Genomic DNA, 18,978 nt, shown 5'->3' with positions numbered 1-18,978 from the left:
ACTAACTCTCGCTTTATCATTTCGATTATATTAAATTGCTGTTCCGTAGTCGACAATCTTATTAACGTTTATTGCATCATACAATAAATAAAATTATATACGTACAGATATATATATATATATACATATATATTTGTGTATTATAAATAAGATATATTTATAGGATCAGTTCGAGGGTAATAATTAATAATCAGTTTGTCCCAGCACACTGTACATAATCCTCTTGAAGCTGTTACTCTGGTGGATCTTCTCGCCGTCGTCTTCGAGGACAGTTACCTGGAACGAAAATGCAAGTATCACACAAACTGCACCCCTGGTAAAAATTTTCTGCATTAGAAGCTACACAGGCATTTATTCGTTTTCGTATTAATTTCAATGAATTGGCAACAAGGCAACATTGTTTTTACTTTACTGCATTTAATATATTATAACTAAACTGTCGACTTTTCAGGTGAACGACCCTGTATTTAATTTTTAATAAATCCTGAAACAGTTCTTTTAACAATCATGTTCACAATTCTGATCGCATAGTTTCTTCGCCAGAAATGGTTTAACATAAATCAAACAAGCTACGGTTGTTGTAAATATTGTACAATAAGCATTTATACTCACATATGGCGCGGGACTCTTCGGCCGGGCATACTGTACCTGAAATCATTGTTCCCAGAAGTGAGAAGAACTTCGGCAATAAAACTAACCGTTCTATACTTCATTGGAGGATATAATGATAGGAAACGTACCCTGTTTTGATAAACCTTTTGTGGGGAGAAAACACCGGTGCGCGCCGGTTGTTTCACTTCCTGCACTGTGTCTTCGCCTTCCTCTTGCAGTGCCTTGTAGGCCTCGCTCTTGCTCGGATCGTACTTCATCGATTTCTTCTGTCTGTATTGTTGTACCGCATGTGCACACATGCCATTTTTAATCGATTTACTTGTTTGTTTGTGTTACTTTGTTGTGTGATGATTCTGTGAAATCGGTTAGCAGCAGCCACAGGGTGTTATATCGCCAAGACCGTTGGTTCGAGAGAGAAAGAGAGCCGTTGCCTATTATGTACTCTGAATTCCGAGCATTACTTCCCGTGATTCGTTAATCCGTTTTTCCTCCTCATGTTCAACCTTTTAAAGTTCATCCTCGCGAGAGGGTGATTTCAATGAAATGCAAGGGACAGGTCTAACGCATGTACTTCACACATATTCTTCTTATATTTAAACTAATAAATATTATAATATTTTTAATTTAAAAATATTTGAATATTTTTAAACTAATAAATTCACTATAGCAAAGTAGTACTGTACAATCTCTAAAGAAACTGTAGAATCTAAAATAAGATTTTAATTCTTAGAATGTTGAAAGTAGAATGTGTGCTAAATATTTGGATTTAGGAGCTATTTTTCTTAAAAATTAAAAATTACTCGATTTACCAAGTAGGTGTAATTATTCTCCTTTAACTGATTAGGATATTAAAAGAAAGATGTGTGTATAATTTTTGGACACAAGGATACTGTTTTCTATTCGTTTGACACGGATCGTCGAGAATAAGGAATACGTGTCAAGTAATTTGTCTAGAACGATTTTTCTCAGTACATTTCATCGAGATCCGAATTCGGGGTACGGTCCATAATTCTCGGGTAGTCGCTAAGCAATGTCGAAATTAGTAAGACCTCTGATCTCCACGTAACAGTTTTTACTACGATTAATGAATTATTGATTATTATTATCTATTCTACAGCATGCAAATAGTACCAGACTGTTATTTTACAAACTTTCGGCGGGGTTCGTCTCTTAACTATCCTTGCCGGTTCGGGGACCGCCACGCAAACCGGAAGCACGCTTCAAAATTCCTAGATACAATCTACAAACGATAGAGGGTAAAACCGATCGAACGATGTGATCGCCGCTGCGAATTAAACGATTATTGTAGAACGCGCGAGAAACATTTGAGAAGCAACGTCGAACCCGTCAGAGAATATCAATCAATTAATTATTCGGCTTATTGAATTGCGGCCACACGTTCTTCGAGGAGGCGGCCTGGGCCTGCTCCTTCAAAAGTCTCGCCTGCTCCTGTATTTCTTGTCTCTGTTTCACGAAGGAAAAGTCTATGAAAATGCTGCAAAACAAACAAATCGCACGTCAATGTGATCCATTCGCATTAGACATGATCGCTTAACAACCGAACCGCGTTGTCCCGTTGATCCCGGCAGCCTACCGATTCTAGATCAATGATCCACGGCCGAGCAAAGGATCGATCCCGATTGCCGATCGTCAGTATTATTAGTGATCGAGCCATGCGTCGCACAGTTTAACCAAATTTTGATTCACAGTCCTTACTATACAGACCTCTTCGAGAAGCTTTGAACAATTTATTCCAGCGTTTCACCAGCATTTATTGTTCTATGCGTATAGTATCTCTGCGTATTTCATACTATCTATAGTTCTAAATTAAGCTAAATTAATCAATCAATTATTTAGTAGCATTAAACAGCGACGATCTCCCTCTAACAAATTATTTTTGTCAAAGCTAGTAATATCGCCCGTTACTGCTCAGCCAACCCTAAGCGAACGCTGGAATAATAATCGCCGAAGTACGCGGCTCCTCCATAAAAGAATCTGATCAATAAGAACCGTATAGCTCCTCGAAACTCTGATTAAATATTATTCTGTGATTCGTATCGTGCAGCGCTCGTTAGTGAGATGAATTGTCAGAGAGATTACTGATCCGCGTTTTAGAGTTAATTGTCGGATGAGTCGCAGCATTCAGCAAAAGGAAAACCCAGTTCGTATTAATGACTAAATTAACTTGATTATTCTAATGCACGCTCCACGAATGATGCGGTCTCTCCTTTGAGCTCGAAAATTAGGATTGTTTATCTGTTACTTACGGTATGGCGGACGCTTGGCATTTGATGGTGTCAGCGATATTCTGTTCGGAGTAGAGGCCGATCGGTGAGTTGAATTGCTTGTGGACTACCTGTGAGAATCGGTTGAGCGATTCAATGAGCCAGATATAAATTTGTAGTAGCATAAATTAATTACAATGCCGGAAGTGAATGCGACAGTCGCGTTTGTCGTACTCGATCCGGTAAGTCATATGTTTACTATTAGGAACTCGTTACGCACTCGACAAGGTTTCATATCAATTTTTGTACATTGTATTTCTAGCTGTTCGTCAATTTACAAATCAAATTCAAATTTTACGTTTCTTTTAACTTAGAAAAGAAGTATCTTTCGTTTAATTTGACTTTAGAAGCAGAGAGAGGCGCTGAACTTTTTCTACAAATAATAATCACTGGAAATTATTAGATTATGAACGGAGCGATTTACTAAGAAAATCATTAGCTGTAAACCGCAGATTTTAAGAAAAGTAATGAATATAAGGGTGTAAATAGATGATTCAAAATTCAGTTTCTTATTCGGTATGTAAATAGTTAAAACGAAAGAAGCGTTATCGATTCGCAAAATAAATCTGATCATAAATTATGTTTTTCATTGTTAGAGCTTGATCATCAGAAGCGGAAGCGAAAGCGACTCTAGAATAAATTGGTCCAAACCTTTGGAACTTCGTTCGGTCCCAAGACACGCTGAAGTACCGTTTCCGCCACCTAGTTGAACGTTTCATGGATAAATATTTGTATTTACAAGTCGCTACGTTTAACTGTGTGACAGCGATGAGCGTTCTTTTCTTTTTCTTACAAGTCAACTATTTTCTCTTTTTATTTTTTTTTATTTTTCTTAGGATACCACGTACCTTTTGCTTCATAGCAATATCGGGATGAGCCTGTTCGTAATGGTGCGGAGCCGCCCTGATCATGGGATTCGGATGGTGACGTAGGTAACATTCTCCAAGGGGAGCATCCTTCTTGACCTTAGCACCTGGCAAGACCAGAGGAGTCGTACGGTATGGCTAAAAAAATTAATACTGCTAATTAACGTAATGATAAATACCGTCAATATTATAACAACTACTGCTTGTCCCTATTTTAACAAACAGATATATTTGTTTAGTAGATATTCCTGCCCTTTCTAACTTTTTTCTTTAATTTTTTATATACATCTGTTGGTTCCTAGTGAAAATCGTTTTCAAAAAGCAGTCGATTCTTGTAGTATCGAGGCAAAAAAAATGAGATATTCCATTAATTTTCAGTCAAATGAATATTTCTGAATGAGATTGTATATGTAAGGCACGTAAACATCCGTGATCGTGATTGTTTCACGTCCTAATTAAAACATCGGCAGCCAGATTAGCATAATTAACGAATCGCGAACGCCGAAATTATACCGAACGTTCTTGATCGGATAGGTAGGCGTGTGGAATCCTCTGCCAGAATGGTGTCAATTACCGGCTAACGGAATCTAAAATAAACTTTAATAGAGGCCATAGTGATCGATGATGCCTCATTAGTTCTCGACAACGTTGCGATAATGGAGGCCGGCCTGCATTTATGAATCCGACCGAAAATAAGTCAGTGATAACTCGGACGACGTAATATCGGGCCTGTTCAGTGTTTTTCACGTTCGTTGATCGCGATCAAAGCGTGCTTTCCCGACCGCGTAATACTCTATTTCAACTCTGTTTTAACTTTGTTTTCACTTTCTCTTAACTTTGTTTCAAGGCTGTCGTTTCGCGTCTCGCTCGGCCTTCCCTTATCGCGAACCTCTCGATACTAGACCAATCTTATTGAACTTCCATAACAGTTTTCAAACGGTGTGTATACATATTCTGTATATAAAATGAAGTGCATACATCATTGCTAAAAATGAAGTAGATACGTTCTAGCTAAAGAATTAAGTACATACATTATGGCGAAAGAACGAAATACATACGTTCTAGCTAAAGAATTAAATACATACATTATTGCGAAAGAACGAAATACATACGTTCTAGCTAAAGAATTAAGTACATACATTATTGCTAAAAATGAAGTAGATACATTCTAGCTAAAGAATTAAGTACATACATTATTGCGAAAGAACGAAATACATACTTTCTAGCTAAACAATTAAGTACATACATTATTGCGAAAGAACGAAATAGATACGTTCTAGCTAAAGAATTAAATACATACATACATTATTGCGAAAGAACGAAATACATACGTTCTAGCTAAAGAATTAAATACATACGCGATTGCTATAAAATGAAATAGATACATTCCGACTGAACATAATTGTTTGAATGGCACAAGGCAGCGTCAGACTACCATATTTTTGAAGAATGATACAATTTTATTGGCTACGTGTTAGTCGAAACAACGGAAACAATTCGCCCGGAGAGAAAGATGCGGGCCCCATTTTTTGCACGCTTATAGGAAAATTCGGGTGTGCACCCGAGCGCGGTAGCGTTTCGCGTAAATAACCGTTGTGGCGAAATGGCAGAAGCTGACGATAATTTTGGCGAGACCGTTACAACCGGAAGCGGCTGCGCCTCGCTCTTGTATATCGCTGGATGGCCGGCGCAAAAACCGTCTAAAATTTCATCGGTTTGGCTCGCGGTTCCGAAAACACAATGAGAGAGAGAGAGAGAGAGAGAGAGAGAGAGAGAGAGAGAGAGAGAGAGAGAGAGATCAGTGAAACACAACGTTACGGATCTAAACGTTTGCCAAGCGTACGAGTTCGGTCCATTATGTCAGCTGCCACTGGTGTTCTGCGCGGAATTACGAAATTATTGGAACCACGGGGACCAGCATCGTGCGTGTATTGTACCTATATTAATTCTGCTAAGCGGCGATCGGTAACGATCTTCCACTCGAGCGTCAACGACGCGCTTGTTCCTCGTGAACTTCTCGCGGTAACAAAAATGAGAATGTCAACGCTGCGCAAAAAGAACGCGAACGACCGGGATAAAGTTACCCAGGTCGTATTTATAAGACCGGCTCGCGAGAATAGAAGATCTTTCGTCGGATTCGCCATTGATTTTATTTGGAGCGCGGATCTTGGATCTCCTTCGGTTCGATCCGATCCGATCCGATCCGATGCAACCGCCGATTTTCTGCGAAGCGATCGCGAGGATTCCATTACAAATGGGTCAGGAACATTATTTTCACAGGGTGAGCAACAGTGACTCTCTCTCGAAATAGACGAAGGCCCCAACCCGGCAAAAATAACGTGCACCCCGTCCGCCATGAAATCTGTTCTGTCGCGGTAAATGCTTGTCAATATATCGTCAAACCGGGCCGCTGAGCTTCGACAGTGCCTGCTGACTATCGACTCTCAGCAAACTGGACAATACATTTCTTCTAAACCATCTCTTCCATGCAATCAATGATAATTAAATAAGCAATTGTAATATATTCATCTTCTTCGAAGCCTTCCTATATGTTACAGAACCTAATACAATGAATATGTCAGCGCAAAATTGTTGAAATTTCAAAAATTGTGAAGGAAAGGTACCAATGGTACCCATTTTCATCGGAGTTCATTTGACGTAAGAGAATTTATGTGACTGCTATCGAAAGACTCACTTCACGTCGAATTTACATTCTGACAAAATATTCGAGGAAAATGTTTATCTAAATTATTCGTGAATTGGTATCGACGTGGAGTGCTTTACGCGCCCCGTAGTAGATGTGATAATTTAATGGAGGAAGCTAGCCGATCGCGTCACACTCTGTTACAGATATGTCCCCGAACTAAATCGAGTCGCGACGAAACAGCTGTTTCGTCGAGTGTTTACGGCTTGGCTCGAGGCACGGCTTACCGAAACTTGAACTCTAGATTTTCTAGAACTTTTGTACACGCCAAGGTATCTCCACGTACGAAAACACAAAGGGATGGCGTCATTTAAAAAAAAATTGAATCCAGATCCGCCGATCTGTTTCGGTCTTCGGCGATCTTCGATCGAGCCGCTCGAAACGACTACATTCGTCAAGATTACCGGCATTTTTGTTTCTCTTTACTTTGGAAGAATCTCTAGGTGGTCGACACAAATTTTCCATTTAATCTGCTTCCCGCAAAACGGTCTGCGCAAATAGACATTTGCATATAGATCCACAATCTAGCGATGATACTATTTCTATTTTAAACTTGCACATCTTCCAGTTTTTCGCGCTTGACAATATGAGTCGATTCGTCAGGCTTACAGCTTTGTTTCGAAATGAGGAAATACTCTCGCATCGCTAATAAAAACAGTTCAAGAGAAAATACGAGCTAGAGACTAGCTAATCCTAGTTATTATTCAGCAGCTTTATTCTCCTAGCAGCAAATAAATCGATGGGATCGGACGAAGACACGACTAATCCCAATTATCATCCTCTGAGCAATAAATAAGTCTACGGAATCAAGCATTTTTAAAATAGAGACCTACAGAGTCGAGAGATTTACAAAAATTGAACCCGACCGGCGGACTCCCAGACTCAATTTACGAGGGTTCTTTTTTAACGTGCGACGAAAGAATTCACCGTCGAATTCGTCGCTTTCGGCGAGGAGGGTGTGGGTGTGTGTCGTTGTGTCGACCCTCTTCTGTTTGAGTAACCCAGATCTCGTTCACGAAAATAGAATAAGATACCGATGAACGGTTCGCCGTGGCGTGGTTACGTGCGTTTTATTGCATCGTGTTATTAGTCGGTCGAACCTGTGGCCCTTCTTTCGTCACGACTAGTCCCTCCGTACCGTCGCGATTCGCTCAGCCAGCCCCTGTTTGCCTCCGTAACGTCGCCGGGATAGGCATCGAGACCTAGTCCCACATTCGGAGACGGTGTCAAGGTTGGCTCGCGGCATTATTCGGAATCAAGATCATCTTACGTTACGTTCGTGGCTATTCGGACGTCTAATTCAGACTTGGAGAATTCGATTTGGTCACCTGGCGCGAGCTCTCGCGAAAATCGGCCGATTTTTCTGCACTGCGTGATTTATGGCAGCCTCGTCGCAGCTGGGGCCATCGTAGAACTAATTGGTCTCTTGTATAATGAAACAGAAATCTATATCGTTGGAGAAGTTACATCGTGATGTCATAAATAGATCAATTGTTTGGAAATGAAATTCAATAGAATCGTGCTTTCCGTGGGCCGAATGTTCGTCGATCGTTTTGTGAGAAATTTCGTTCGTCGATTAGTTCTCCTGACGCAATAATTCGAAGAACATTCGATCTTGTTAACGTACACGTTGTAATTCATGAATTTAGAATACGAAGTATCAAAAATATTAGTATCATGAATACAGAACTATCAAATATTATTGAATTTGTATCTTAGTACAATATTATGAGGAAATATGTTATATGAAATAGATATATAAAATAAATTATATAAAATAAATATATTATTAGGAAAATAAGCTATAAACCCATAGTTTGTACTTGATGGTAAGAAAGGCTCGAAAAAGGTGTTAAGTTGTCTAAAACTTCGTGTGCAATTCGTCGAAATCCTTATAAAAGCGAAGAAGATTCTATGTGCAGCATCTTGTGCAAGCGTTCCCGGTTTAATCATAATATTAGTCGAGTTACATTGCGCAAGCCGCCCTTGATCTTAACAATGCTCCACCAGCAAATTGTGAAACGCATCGGACTGTAACTTCCCCGCGAAGACCCTGATCTTAACAATGATTCGCAAGGTGTAACTTCTCCAACGCCAATGAATCAGAACGATAACTTCACCGTGATCTATTTTCCACGGGAACAGTCACAATAGCTGTCCACCCCACCCCTAGCCTGCACATGTCATCCTTCCAAAATAATTGTGGTGGGGTGGACAGCTGTTTTAACCAGTGATATCCTCGAGGAATCTCTGCCGAAAAACAAGGTAAGAACGTCATGGATCTGTACATACAACGTTGTGCAAGAGGCCACAAAGATCATTTCAGAGATCTCTAAAACGATTAAATTAGATCACAATTGTCTTTTGCTTCGAAGCTAGAAGACGTCTGTAAAGATCTTGGAAATCTCACGAGCTTTTAGAGAATCTGGTTGCACTAGATTTAAACGATAAACGAACGAACGAAGCGGAGTCCTAGTTGGAGAACGTTTCGAAACAGATCTTGACGAATCGATTTAAGGAGATCGATGATCACTGATCAAAGCACTCGTACCCAGTAGACGGCAGCCTCTTCTTCCTTGGGGTGATGGTCGATGGTCTGACGATAAACGGTGGTGTAGGCCGGCATCGTTTCCTCAACGAATCTCGAGATTCCTGTATTCCTGCGGACGTTCGTCCGAGAACCGAGACACCTTTTTATTACGTAGATCCCTCCGTAGATCCTTCTCCTACGAATATTCTCTAACGCACTGGCTCGTTGCGCGGGCGGCACTAACTCTGGTCTTTTCCACGCGACTCCTCTCGCGCTCTTTCTTCTCCTCTCCCGTATTACCGACGTATCTCGATCACTCCTACGTTCTTCACCCTCTAGATCGTTCTATACGATCGCTTCGCCCTCGACCGTCCACCTCACCGCTCCTCGGAGCATCGTGTCGCGATCGCGCTGTTGTCCAAGTCTTCCACGATCGTTGAATCTTCTTCCTCTAATCCCTTCACGTTAATATTTCTTAAGCGCTACCCCAAAGCTTATTGAGTCCTTAATGATCTCGTTCCTTTGATCCTAGTTGCCGGGTGACTGGAATCATTCTTTTGTACCCAAATACCTCATGTTGTCGTTGAAAAGTTTTGTCGGGGAAAATTTGCCAAACTTTGTTCTAAAAAGTCTACGTGTATCAAACTGTTCTGCGCTGCGTTAACGATCTTGAGTATCGTATAAAAGAAATGGAATGATTCGAAGAGACATATTTACTGGTATAAATCTTCTTTAAACTTTTGGTTTCGGATTTTGAAGAAATAAATAAGTCAATGGCGCAAGACAGAATCGCATGCTTCGCAACTCCAGAATTTGTGGCCCATTGTGCAGAATAAAATTTTCCGGATACAACCAATGTATAGACAATATTAAATTGTACCAAGCTGTAGATTTACATTCCTTGCAAAATTTAAATATACAGAATGGAGTTTCTTTAGCAGTAGCATTCAGTAGAATGGCTTTGAATAACTTTTAAGGTCTGTGCTCGTTCGATTCCTTTATTTGTCGAGACTCAAAGTCAAACAATTAATCATTGTTCAATAAAGGTCCCTTAGGTCACAGTTCCTTGATCCTTCTGTAACAAACGATTCTTGATCCAAGATCAATGTAAACCATCGTCGACATTGTCTCTCTGCTCGGTACTACTATCCTTGAATCTTAAAAAAATCGTTGTTAAAAAGTTACCAGTGTGATGTCACATTCGACGACTATTGTACCAACACATCGTTGACGAGGCTCGAGAAAGTTATTTAATAGCTTCTTCCATTGTAAACATCGTTTCGATCCAAGAGTTGCTAATTTACCCCGTGGGAGTGCTTTCCTTGGCACTGCCCTTGATAAAACGTAGAATCATCAGCGTACTCCCTGTTGGAGGGCATTACCCATAGTATTATCGCTGAAGATGCTCAGGAGATTTATGTTACAGGCTACTTGTTCCGCAGTGAATGTAACGCTCGATCCAAGAGTTGCTAGTTTAATGCCTCGTGGAGAGTGTTTCCCTTGGCAGCAACCCTTCCCATACTAAAGTCAAGGTCAATCGTTTGCACGAAGGAAAAGTGATCACTGTGATCCGCGACCTCTAACCCAGCCCAATCTCCAAATCGCGTTCCATGAAATCCCAAGATCTCTCGAAAAAGAATCCCAGAAATCTAAAAGTTCAACACAATTAATTCACAACAATGACATCTACACGAGTTCGCAGTGTTCGATTATGCTAAATGAAACTACTCGGTCTTTATGAACGTCTCTATGAAGCTATAATCTTTTTTTCGTAATTTTGCAACGTTAAGAGAGCTTGCAATCGCAGAAAAGAGGTTCGCGGATGCAGAACCAGGATCGAACGTTCCTAAAGATCGTCCTGGATCGCGCAGCATTGGATCGTAGCAGTGGTTTCGATGCAGAAGCGATATTTATAGCACGTCGACTGGTTCTACGCGGACTTTCCGGCATCGTGGCGGCCAACAAAAATATATTCGCACTTCGGATGTCCCGCGAACGCGAACCAACGCGTCTTCGTCTTCGACTTCGAACTTCCCGCAAGATTACGCCATTCTTTTCTCGGCTGTTTCTTGGTCACGAGCCCGGATAATAGAATATATTACGAATTCTGACTTATTAGCTAGCTTTCCCAAAGTCCAGACAATCGCAAAAGCCAAGAGAACGAGATGCGAAAAGATTCCGATACACTCGTAAATCATCCGGCTATCGTCCAACATTGGCGCAGCAGTTGCACCTTCATGCTAATTTCTCTCGTCAAACTCTTGACATCGGAGTTACATAGTGACGTTTCCTGGCAACTCGACGTGCAAGAGATCCGTCTAGTTTGAAATAATATCTTGGTTTTCCTGTCTCAGTCTTATTGCTGTACCAAATGAGCATTATGCGATTTGCATGGTTTCGATGGTTTCGATTCTCACAGTTGCCGTTTTCCACAAGATTCTTTCCCTTTTAAATCACATTCAATCTCGGGACGGCAAATGTGAAGCGCGTAGGTGATAAAACGTTTGGCACGGGTCGAAAGTGACCCAGCATTAGCTCGCTATGTCGACGTTTTCAATCAACATTCGAATAGTTAATAAAATAAGTATAAATTTTGGATGCGATCTAGAACAAAAATCTTCACGTAGAATTAAGATCTCGAACAACTTTGTAACTAAATGTGCTTGTTTTAAAATTTAACCATAATTAGGAAAGAACGGTCTCAATTAATACAGTCATAGGGTCGATCAAACGACCAGCTAGAACGCGCCAAGACAAACGAACGGAAAATCGTCCAAGTCTAAATCATCTAAAATCGTTTCAAATTCAGAAGCGCCGCGGACAAATGAATACCGGCGTGGTATGTCTAGTTAATAGCACAGTATCATTCCGCGGCGTAACGATGAACACCTGAGCCGACCATAGAGAAGCATCACGTCCAACAAAAGGACAGTGGAGTATGTACTCCGTGCGACAACCGTGCAAACGGATGGATTTACAACCGGACCGAAAGCTAGACACGACCGAACAAATAGTTTCCGTCTCTTCAACGAAACGTAGAAACTTGTAACTTAACGACCGTGCGTATAGCTCGCGGCAGTAGCAATGTAATTGCCCTCGCGTCGAAAGATCTTGCCATTTTCGTTATCTTATTACCAGAGGAAATAAATAGACCGTGCAACATTTTTGCAGCATGAATTCCAACGAAATTTTTCGAGCTTGTATTCCCTCACAAGAGCAATGCAGAATTTACCAAATATTCCAATTTTTAACCACCCCTGCCCTACGATTTCTTTCGCAAGATAAAAGTTTGCAGTTTAGTGAAATCTTGATTATAAAAAATTGATCGACCTAACAAGTTACTTAATGATTGGAAATTCTTTTGTCCAGAAAGAAGAAAATGGTACTCCAGTGAGTTTAAGAAAACTGTATCGAATTAACAAGGGACCAATAAAGGTGTCAGCTATTACGTCGCCAATTTTTCGCGACGTTTGACGTTAAGGAGAGGCTGTATTTACGGATCAACGAACTCTCCGAGAAGCCTAGGCGAACCAGGCCACGTTTATAAATTCGATTTCGGAAAGTAAATTCTCCGTCCGCTTCCTCGAGCCAAGCCATTAATAGAATAAATTGTAGGTGTGGTTATCGACATGATTCTAATGAACCAATTGATTCAGAGTCAGTTATTTGAACCCTACAAAAATTGTGGAAGAGCTCTTCTTGATTAACCAATCTTAGGGAATGAAAATATGAATGTTAGAATCGAAAGATCTATTTGTACACGTATCTTGGTAGCTGCTGAAGCTGTGAAAATACTCTCAATACTAACGATGTGAATTTTTTAACAGGAAATCTAGCAGTACAAGCAGATCCGACATTTTCAACATTCTTTCGTTCAAATATCTGTTTCTCTGCTTTCCTTTGACAATATTCCTGTAGCTGAAACAATTTCCAAGATCTCAAGTCCTAATATCTGGACTTTTTCAGTGCTGCATCAAGGTCTCGCAGACAGAAAAATTATGGACACAATTAACCCCTTGCACTACGATTTCTCTCACAGCTACGTTGATTAGCACTTCTTCGTTCTCAATAATTTCCCAAATAGACAGTTTTATTTTCTCGTATGTCTTCATTTCTTTTCATCCTCAGATTATGAGGATGAAAGAATTATTGAAGAATCAATTTGTCTTTTTATTTGTCTTTAATTTAGATTAAATCTTTATGACTCGTTGTTGCAACGCAAAGGGTTAAGAGTGTAATTTTGCAAAGAACTTTCATCGACAATGTAGTACCTGCGACAATGTCACTCTCTCCTGTCGAATCTCATCGAGATGATCATGGGGCACGTATGGTTCCAACGGGGTCGCGGGCCGACTGTATTCGTCGATACCTGGCGGCGGCACTGGGCTCTTCGGCAGTTGTTCAGGTATCTTTGGCGGTCTTGGTCTGCGACGGAACAGTAAAGCATCTTATTAACGAGATAATGCGGCAGACACATGTGCGAGGAATGCTTCGATGCAGCTCGACAACCACTTTTCCCGATCGCGGGGCTATGTTTATGATGCACAGTGCAATTTGTTGCATCGCGAACGCACGTGCAGCGCCCGAAAATACAGCCATGTTTCAAATTAAGTCACGCGTTAGGAGGCACACGAAGCTTGCTTTTAGCTGGAAGTTAGGCGAAATCGACGCGAGAGAATGAATCAGTACACAGTTGCGAACTGATGTTCCTTTGGATTTTGAGAGATTAACAAATTATTTCGACTCGATGGCGTTTACTGTCAGACGAATCTCCGTTTCAGAGTTTTTTAAAGCGACGTTTATTAAATATAGAGCGGATTAAAATTATGCCAGTATTTGAATAGAAAGAAGTAATTGTTCCAGACTGCATATTGTCAACAGACAATACAGTGCCTGAAAAAAAATTGTTCTTTTCTATTCCAGCGTTAACAGAATTTTTATATATCCTGTATAAGAATTACACAAAACTAATAGGAAATAGTTAAATGAAATATCACTATTTTCAATGAACTTTGGAAACTTTCGCACTGAGAAAACGGGAACATTTTCGCACGTTAAGGTAAAGCTGTCACGACCATTTCGTTCACAAAAGTCTACGTTTCTTTAGCGTCTTCGATCAAGCAGAAATTCGTGAAAAGAATTATAATATATATAATAATCATATATAATATATAATATATAATATATAATATATAATATATAATATATAATAAATATATATAATAATAATTATAATATATATAATATATAACGATAGAACTTCTTGACGATGTTTAAACAAAATATTGTCGTGACAGTGGAAAAAGTGGTTGTCGAAAAGATGATTCGAGCTGTTAATGAGGCGCTGCGATTAATGCGAGGGAGCATGAAGAAGAGGTGGAGGCAGGGTTTAGTGTGAAAATTTAATAGTGTTGTCACAGAGCGGCAGTAGCGCGGCGGTTAGCGACACGACAAACGGTGCGCATAATAGAAATATATAAAGGTGGAGAATGGCTTTCTGACAGACTAGTGACCGCAGCCCTGTTGCCAATGCTCGGCTTGATAATCGGAGGTGACTTGGTAATGTTGATACGAGATGCACTCGACGGCTCAGACCTTTCGACTACAAGCTTTATAGATTCAGAGGTTTGAAGGAGTTTCTGGGCGTCTACATGCCTCACGTCTCGCACGTCGTACTCGTCGATTTTCTTGATCACATCACCCCTCTGGAGCGCCTCGTTCTCCGACTGCGAACAGAACATTATTTCCTCCGTTAGAGCTCGCGACGTCTCCTCTTTCAATCCTTCGCTGACGAGCTAATTTAAAAAAAATAAGCTGCCCCGACAAATTAACGGAACGCTAAATTGTGAACGAAAAAGTGTTGATCTTTGAACTTGTGCAGCTTCGAGGAAAAAAATGTTGAAATATTTGATGCAGCTGAGCGTGAAAATAGAGACTCGAGCATAGACAGAACATTGTCAGATTTTGTACAGGAAGTTATAGAAGTTCAAAGTTCGACGACTTTTCGGTCATAATTTAGTGTTCCTTTAATTTTGTGGGACAGTTTATTTTTCTGAGACAACTAGAGCAAGTTTTAATGCCTCAAAGGGTTAGCACTAAATATACCTAATATTGGTCCATGAAAATAATAATAAGATTGTAAACTTTCTATCACACAGAACTTTGGAGAGTGAAGTTCAAGTTAGCATAAGCATTGCTTCTCTTCTATTAGTACTTTATTCAGTCTTTGTAGCTAACGATAAGATTTTCTTTCATAAAATATTAAAGAATATAAAAATATACGAAGTGTGTATAATTGTCTTCAGAGCGATCCAGCAATTCATACACAACGTCAACTGTGACGATTTCATTTTACCGATCAGAAAGAATCCTTGCAGTAACCTGTCCGATCATCTCACATTTTGCAATGAAAGAAAATGTTCCACCGCATTCGGTTAATTTTCGACTAATTATGTGTAATTGTTGGAGCACTCTGTAACTTACGCAGTCTACATTCTAATTTAATGGGGCAAGTCTTGGAAACACACGAGCCTGAATAACGCCGACAATTTCACTCGAATTCGCACTCGCAGAAAACAAACAGTTAAAGTGAGGATTAGAAAAAGACGGGGACTGATAGATGCGGTAATGCACGATTATGCGTTAACGATCAACAGCTTCTGGACCGGTTCCAAACGTGTTTATGGCCCCTCCTTTCTGTCTTTGGCGATCGTGCCAAAAAGAATTCAGCCGAGACGATCGTGAAGATGCACGAGATTAGGGCGCACGTGACAGGTGGATGCGAGAAACGTATTACAGGGAACGATACCGACGCCTGTAATTTAGTCGTGAACAAAATGTAGCGGAATCAATCAATTATTCGACAATTATCGATCGTTTTTATCGACCAAATCTCGAGCGTTTTCTCTATTCAATTTTTATCCTTTCAATGCTCCAACAATTGTATAATACTTGTTTAAACAATCTGTCTAGTTCGCAGATCTTTTGTAAATTCTTTTACAAATCAGAAACAAACAATCGAAGAGTTATTAATATATCGTTCTTCTATTCTAACAAATTCTCTCGGAGCTACTGTTTAGGAGAAAATGATCGAGCTTCCTCTAGATGCAGCGTCGTCGTTGAAATGTCTATTAATAGGCTTCCGGTAGACAAACTGTTAATTATTGTTCGCCAATAACTCAGCTTCCTCTCGAGATATAGATTCATTCAAATAACTTTGCTGTCGCCCCTGAGAATGTTACCACCGCGCAGTGTGATATTTTAGCAATCTAGCGCGACGAAAATTATTGCCTCAATGGAGCATTAATCTTCCTTGGTTTTGTCGGTTGTTCGACTAATGGAAAACACGGTAATAAATCTCTTAAAAATTCTTTGATTCTTACGTTTGAAGTAAAGAAACAATCTTGCAACAGCAGAGATAGATTTACATCGGAATCGCTGTTTGAATCTCAGTCGATTGATGGTTTCTGGGAATATCTTGGTAATTCAATTTCTGCTGTGAACTGTAACTAGACCGTAAGAATTTATAGCGTTAACAGCTCCTGTACTCGAACCTAGAATCACGATATAGCCAGACTATAACGATTTACGCAGTATTAATGTTCGAAGTCGGAATCGTGAGCAGTGTAAAGCTTGCAGAAACATTCCTAGCCAACAGTAGTAACAAATATCTAATTATTTTGAACTCATTGCGTCTGTGACAATAGAAGGTAGACTTCTTTGACTCCGTTCAACTGAATCACTATCGAAATTTCGTCTAGCTACAAATGAACAACCCGCAGTCCGTAGCCGCGTTTCAAACTGCATCGATGAAAATTCGCAAACGGTGATTAACGATCGAAGGTCTTTAATACGTCGAATGTTGTGCCATTGGCAGGAGGTGGTCTCCGTTAGAAAATAATCCGGATCCCCTGGTGTTCCGACGCGGATGGTTCGCCGTGCATCCAATAATAACTGTACGCGGCAGCAACCCGTGCGAATCGAATGGTCGCGTTACCGCATGCACTATCCAGCGAGGTTGCTGCGAAAACGATCGCGATTTAACGATCCATGAATCGTGAAAAAATGGGGGCGAGTGACAGAAAATAGTGGGAGGAAGGGGGAGAGAAAAAGAGAGAGAGAGAGAGAGAGAGAGAGAGAAAGATAAAGAATGCGGGGGAGGAACTCACGCGGGTGACGACGATCGGTGTGCCCAAATCAGAGCCTCCGGCGATACGTATTCCCCAGGGTCTGTCGGTGTTGGATCTCTTTAGCTTCACGATCAACGTTTGCTTCCTCGTCATGCTCTACTCCTCTCGTCTGTCACAACAAAGCAGCGGGGGCACAGAGACCTAGAGCCCAGGAACCACCCGTCGAAAACACTCGGAAAGAGAACAGAGAACAACTTGGGGAGAGCCGCGAAAGCGAATGAAGAAACGAGAGAAAAGCGACGATTCGAAGATCGATCGATGGATATTGCAACGCGCGACACGAATCGGTCGAAAGCCGCAGCTCGGCTTACGCTCCTTGCTGGCAAACGAGAACTACTGGGCTGCGCTCTGCCACTTGATTTTGACAGGCTTTGCTTCAGCGAGCTTAGTTACCCAACTAACCGGCCCGCCGCTTCTGCTATTCTGGCCCCATTTCGAATTGGCATACCGTGTGTGTATTGTTCTGGCCCGACCTGCACTCATTTCTCTGGCATTCGCGGCCTCCCCGAGTAGTTTACTGTCTTTAAACTGTGGGACCACCCAGGGAGAGATCGTTGACAGCGTCTCTTAATAATTATCTAACCGATCCCGCGAGCTAAAATGCTTGGACACTCTTGGTTCCCGATGGTTTCGGCAATCGAGAGAACTGTACAACCCTGGTATGGTTATTCAGCCCCCTCAGACTACAAGTATAGTAGTATCATTCGAAGCATATCAATTCGAACTACAGAATCCATAGATTCAAGAGAAGTTAGGAACTGTACAACCCTGGTATGGTTATTCAGCTCCCTCAGCTACAAGTATAGTAGTATCATTCGAAGCATATAAATTCGAACTACAGGATCCATAGATTCAAGAGAAGTTAGGAAAACTCTACATTTGCAATTGTCTTGCAATGCTTCAGCGGGAATCAGTGTGCAAACTGCATAGTTAAGAACAAAGAACAGACTGTTCTTTGCTATACTCTTCTGGTCTCTGTATTTGCTACTTTAAACAGGCCTTTCTTCGTTGCTCGATGGCTTAAACAATCCACAACATTCGGACAATTTCTTTTCTTTAAATTACTCGTACATAGGTCTACAATTGACTGTAAACTACCGTCAGTCTTACGACAAGAACTTATCCAAATATAGGGTGCTAAGATACTAATACTATTTGCTAGATATTATTCGATCGTTTGAAGCCCTCTGAATGATGCTGTCTCTCGAGATACAGTACTTATTAGAAATCAAAGTAAGAGGTCAAAGAAAAAAGATCGTTTTATGCGTCTCATCGTGAACCACTCTTCAAGGTTCCTTCTTCATGTTTCCCCAACTTCCAACGCTAATAGAATATTCTCTAACAGAAGCAAGGAATCGGAAGGGTTGCACAGTTTAGGGGGAAAGCATTAGCCCTTAAAAGGAATCGATCGATCCAAAGACTCACCTGTCCTCCATAGATCGTCAGGACACGCTCCTACACCGCAGGATCTACAGTTCAAGAGGGACGACTGTAACGTTCAGAGAAGAATCAACGGGGGTGAGAGTGACAGGGGGTGAAATCGATCGGCGGAGACGGTTAAGGGATTCGTTCGAAAGATGCTCTACTCACATAGGTCTCGTAGTAGTTGCCAATGGAGAACTTGAGTGCCATCTTGGATCGACGAAGTCGGCCGGCCCCGGGATTGTCCTTTTTTCGTTCGCGGGCGCGCTTTCTCTGAATGACGTCTGCGAACGATACGGAGAGAGAGGCTCCTCACCCCTAATTCCCGAGCCGATCTAATTCGTCCCGCTGCACCGTAATTAATGAGACT

The 18,978-nt window shown here is 41.0% G+C and overlaps 1 protein-coding gene across 9 annotated transcripts; it reads right to left on the bottom strand.

Annotated features, from left to right (window-relative positions):
• Positions 1-46: 46 nt before the first annotated feature.
• On the bottom strand, positions 47-18,936 carry Zasp66 (PDZ_signaling and DUF4749 domain-containing protein Zasp66). Of its 9 annotated transcripts, none has more exons than XM_033469849.2 (9): positions 18,777-18,936; positions 14,500-14,723; positions 13,269-13,422; positions 3,746-3,901; positions 3,549-3,599; positions 2,880-2,968; positions 741-882; positions 613-648; positions 47-276 (listed from the first exon to the last, which is right to left on the bottom strand). In XM_033469849.2, the coding sequence occupies exons 1-9, from the start codon at positions 18,816-18,818 to the stop codon at positions 184-186; spliced, it is 987 nt and encodes a 328-aa protein (XP_033325740.2). In that variant the 5' UTR covers positions 18,819-18,936; the 3' UTR covers positions 47-183. The 9 variants fall into 9 exon arrangements, with proteins under 9 accessions (XP_033325740.2, XP_033325744.2, XP_033325738.2 ...); XM_033469853.2 differs by having other exon boundaries at positions 14,653-14,723; positions 18,777-18,931; XM_033469847.2 differs by lacking the exon at positions 18,777-18,936 and adding an exon at positions 17,166-17,576.
• Positions 18,937-18,978: the final 42 nt, after the last annotated feature.

This window comes from Megalopta genalis, chromosome 10 (genome assembly GCF_051020955.1).
Source record: "Megalopta genalis isolate 19385.01 chromosome 10, iyMegGena1_principal, whole genome shotgun sequence".
Classification (NCBI taxonomy): Eukaryota; Metazoa; Arthropoda; class Insecta; order Hymenoptera; family Halictidae; genus Megalopta; species Megalopta genalis.
Note: the sequence above shows the minus strand (reverse complement) of the source record. Positions and strands in the feature narration are given on the sequence as shown.

What these genes read in the sequence shown, in the direction of transcription:
- Zasp66 (XM_033469847.2), bottom strand. Translation starts at nt 17,279, where the DNA reads ATGACGAGGAAGCAAACGTTGATCGTGAAGCTAAAGAGATCCAACACC. An exon ending in TGCCAAGCGTCCGCCATACC is followed by an intron (nt 883 to 2,879) that starts GTAAGTAACAGA and finishes ACAACAATACAG; the next exon opens with ACAGAAGAAATCGATGAAGT. An exon ending in CGAAGAGTCCCGCGCCATAT is followed by an intron (nt 277 to 612) that starts GTGAGTATAAAT and finishes TTTTCGTTCCAG; the next exon opens with GTAACTGTCCTCGAAGACGA.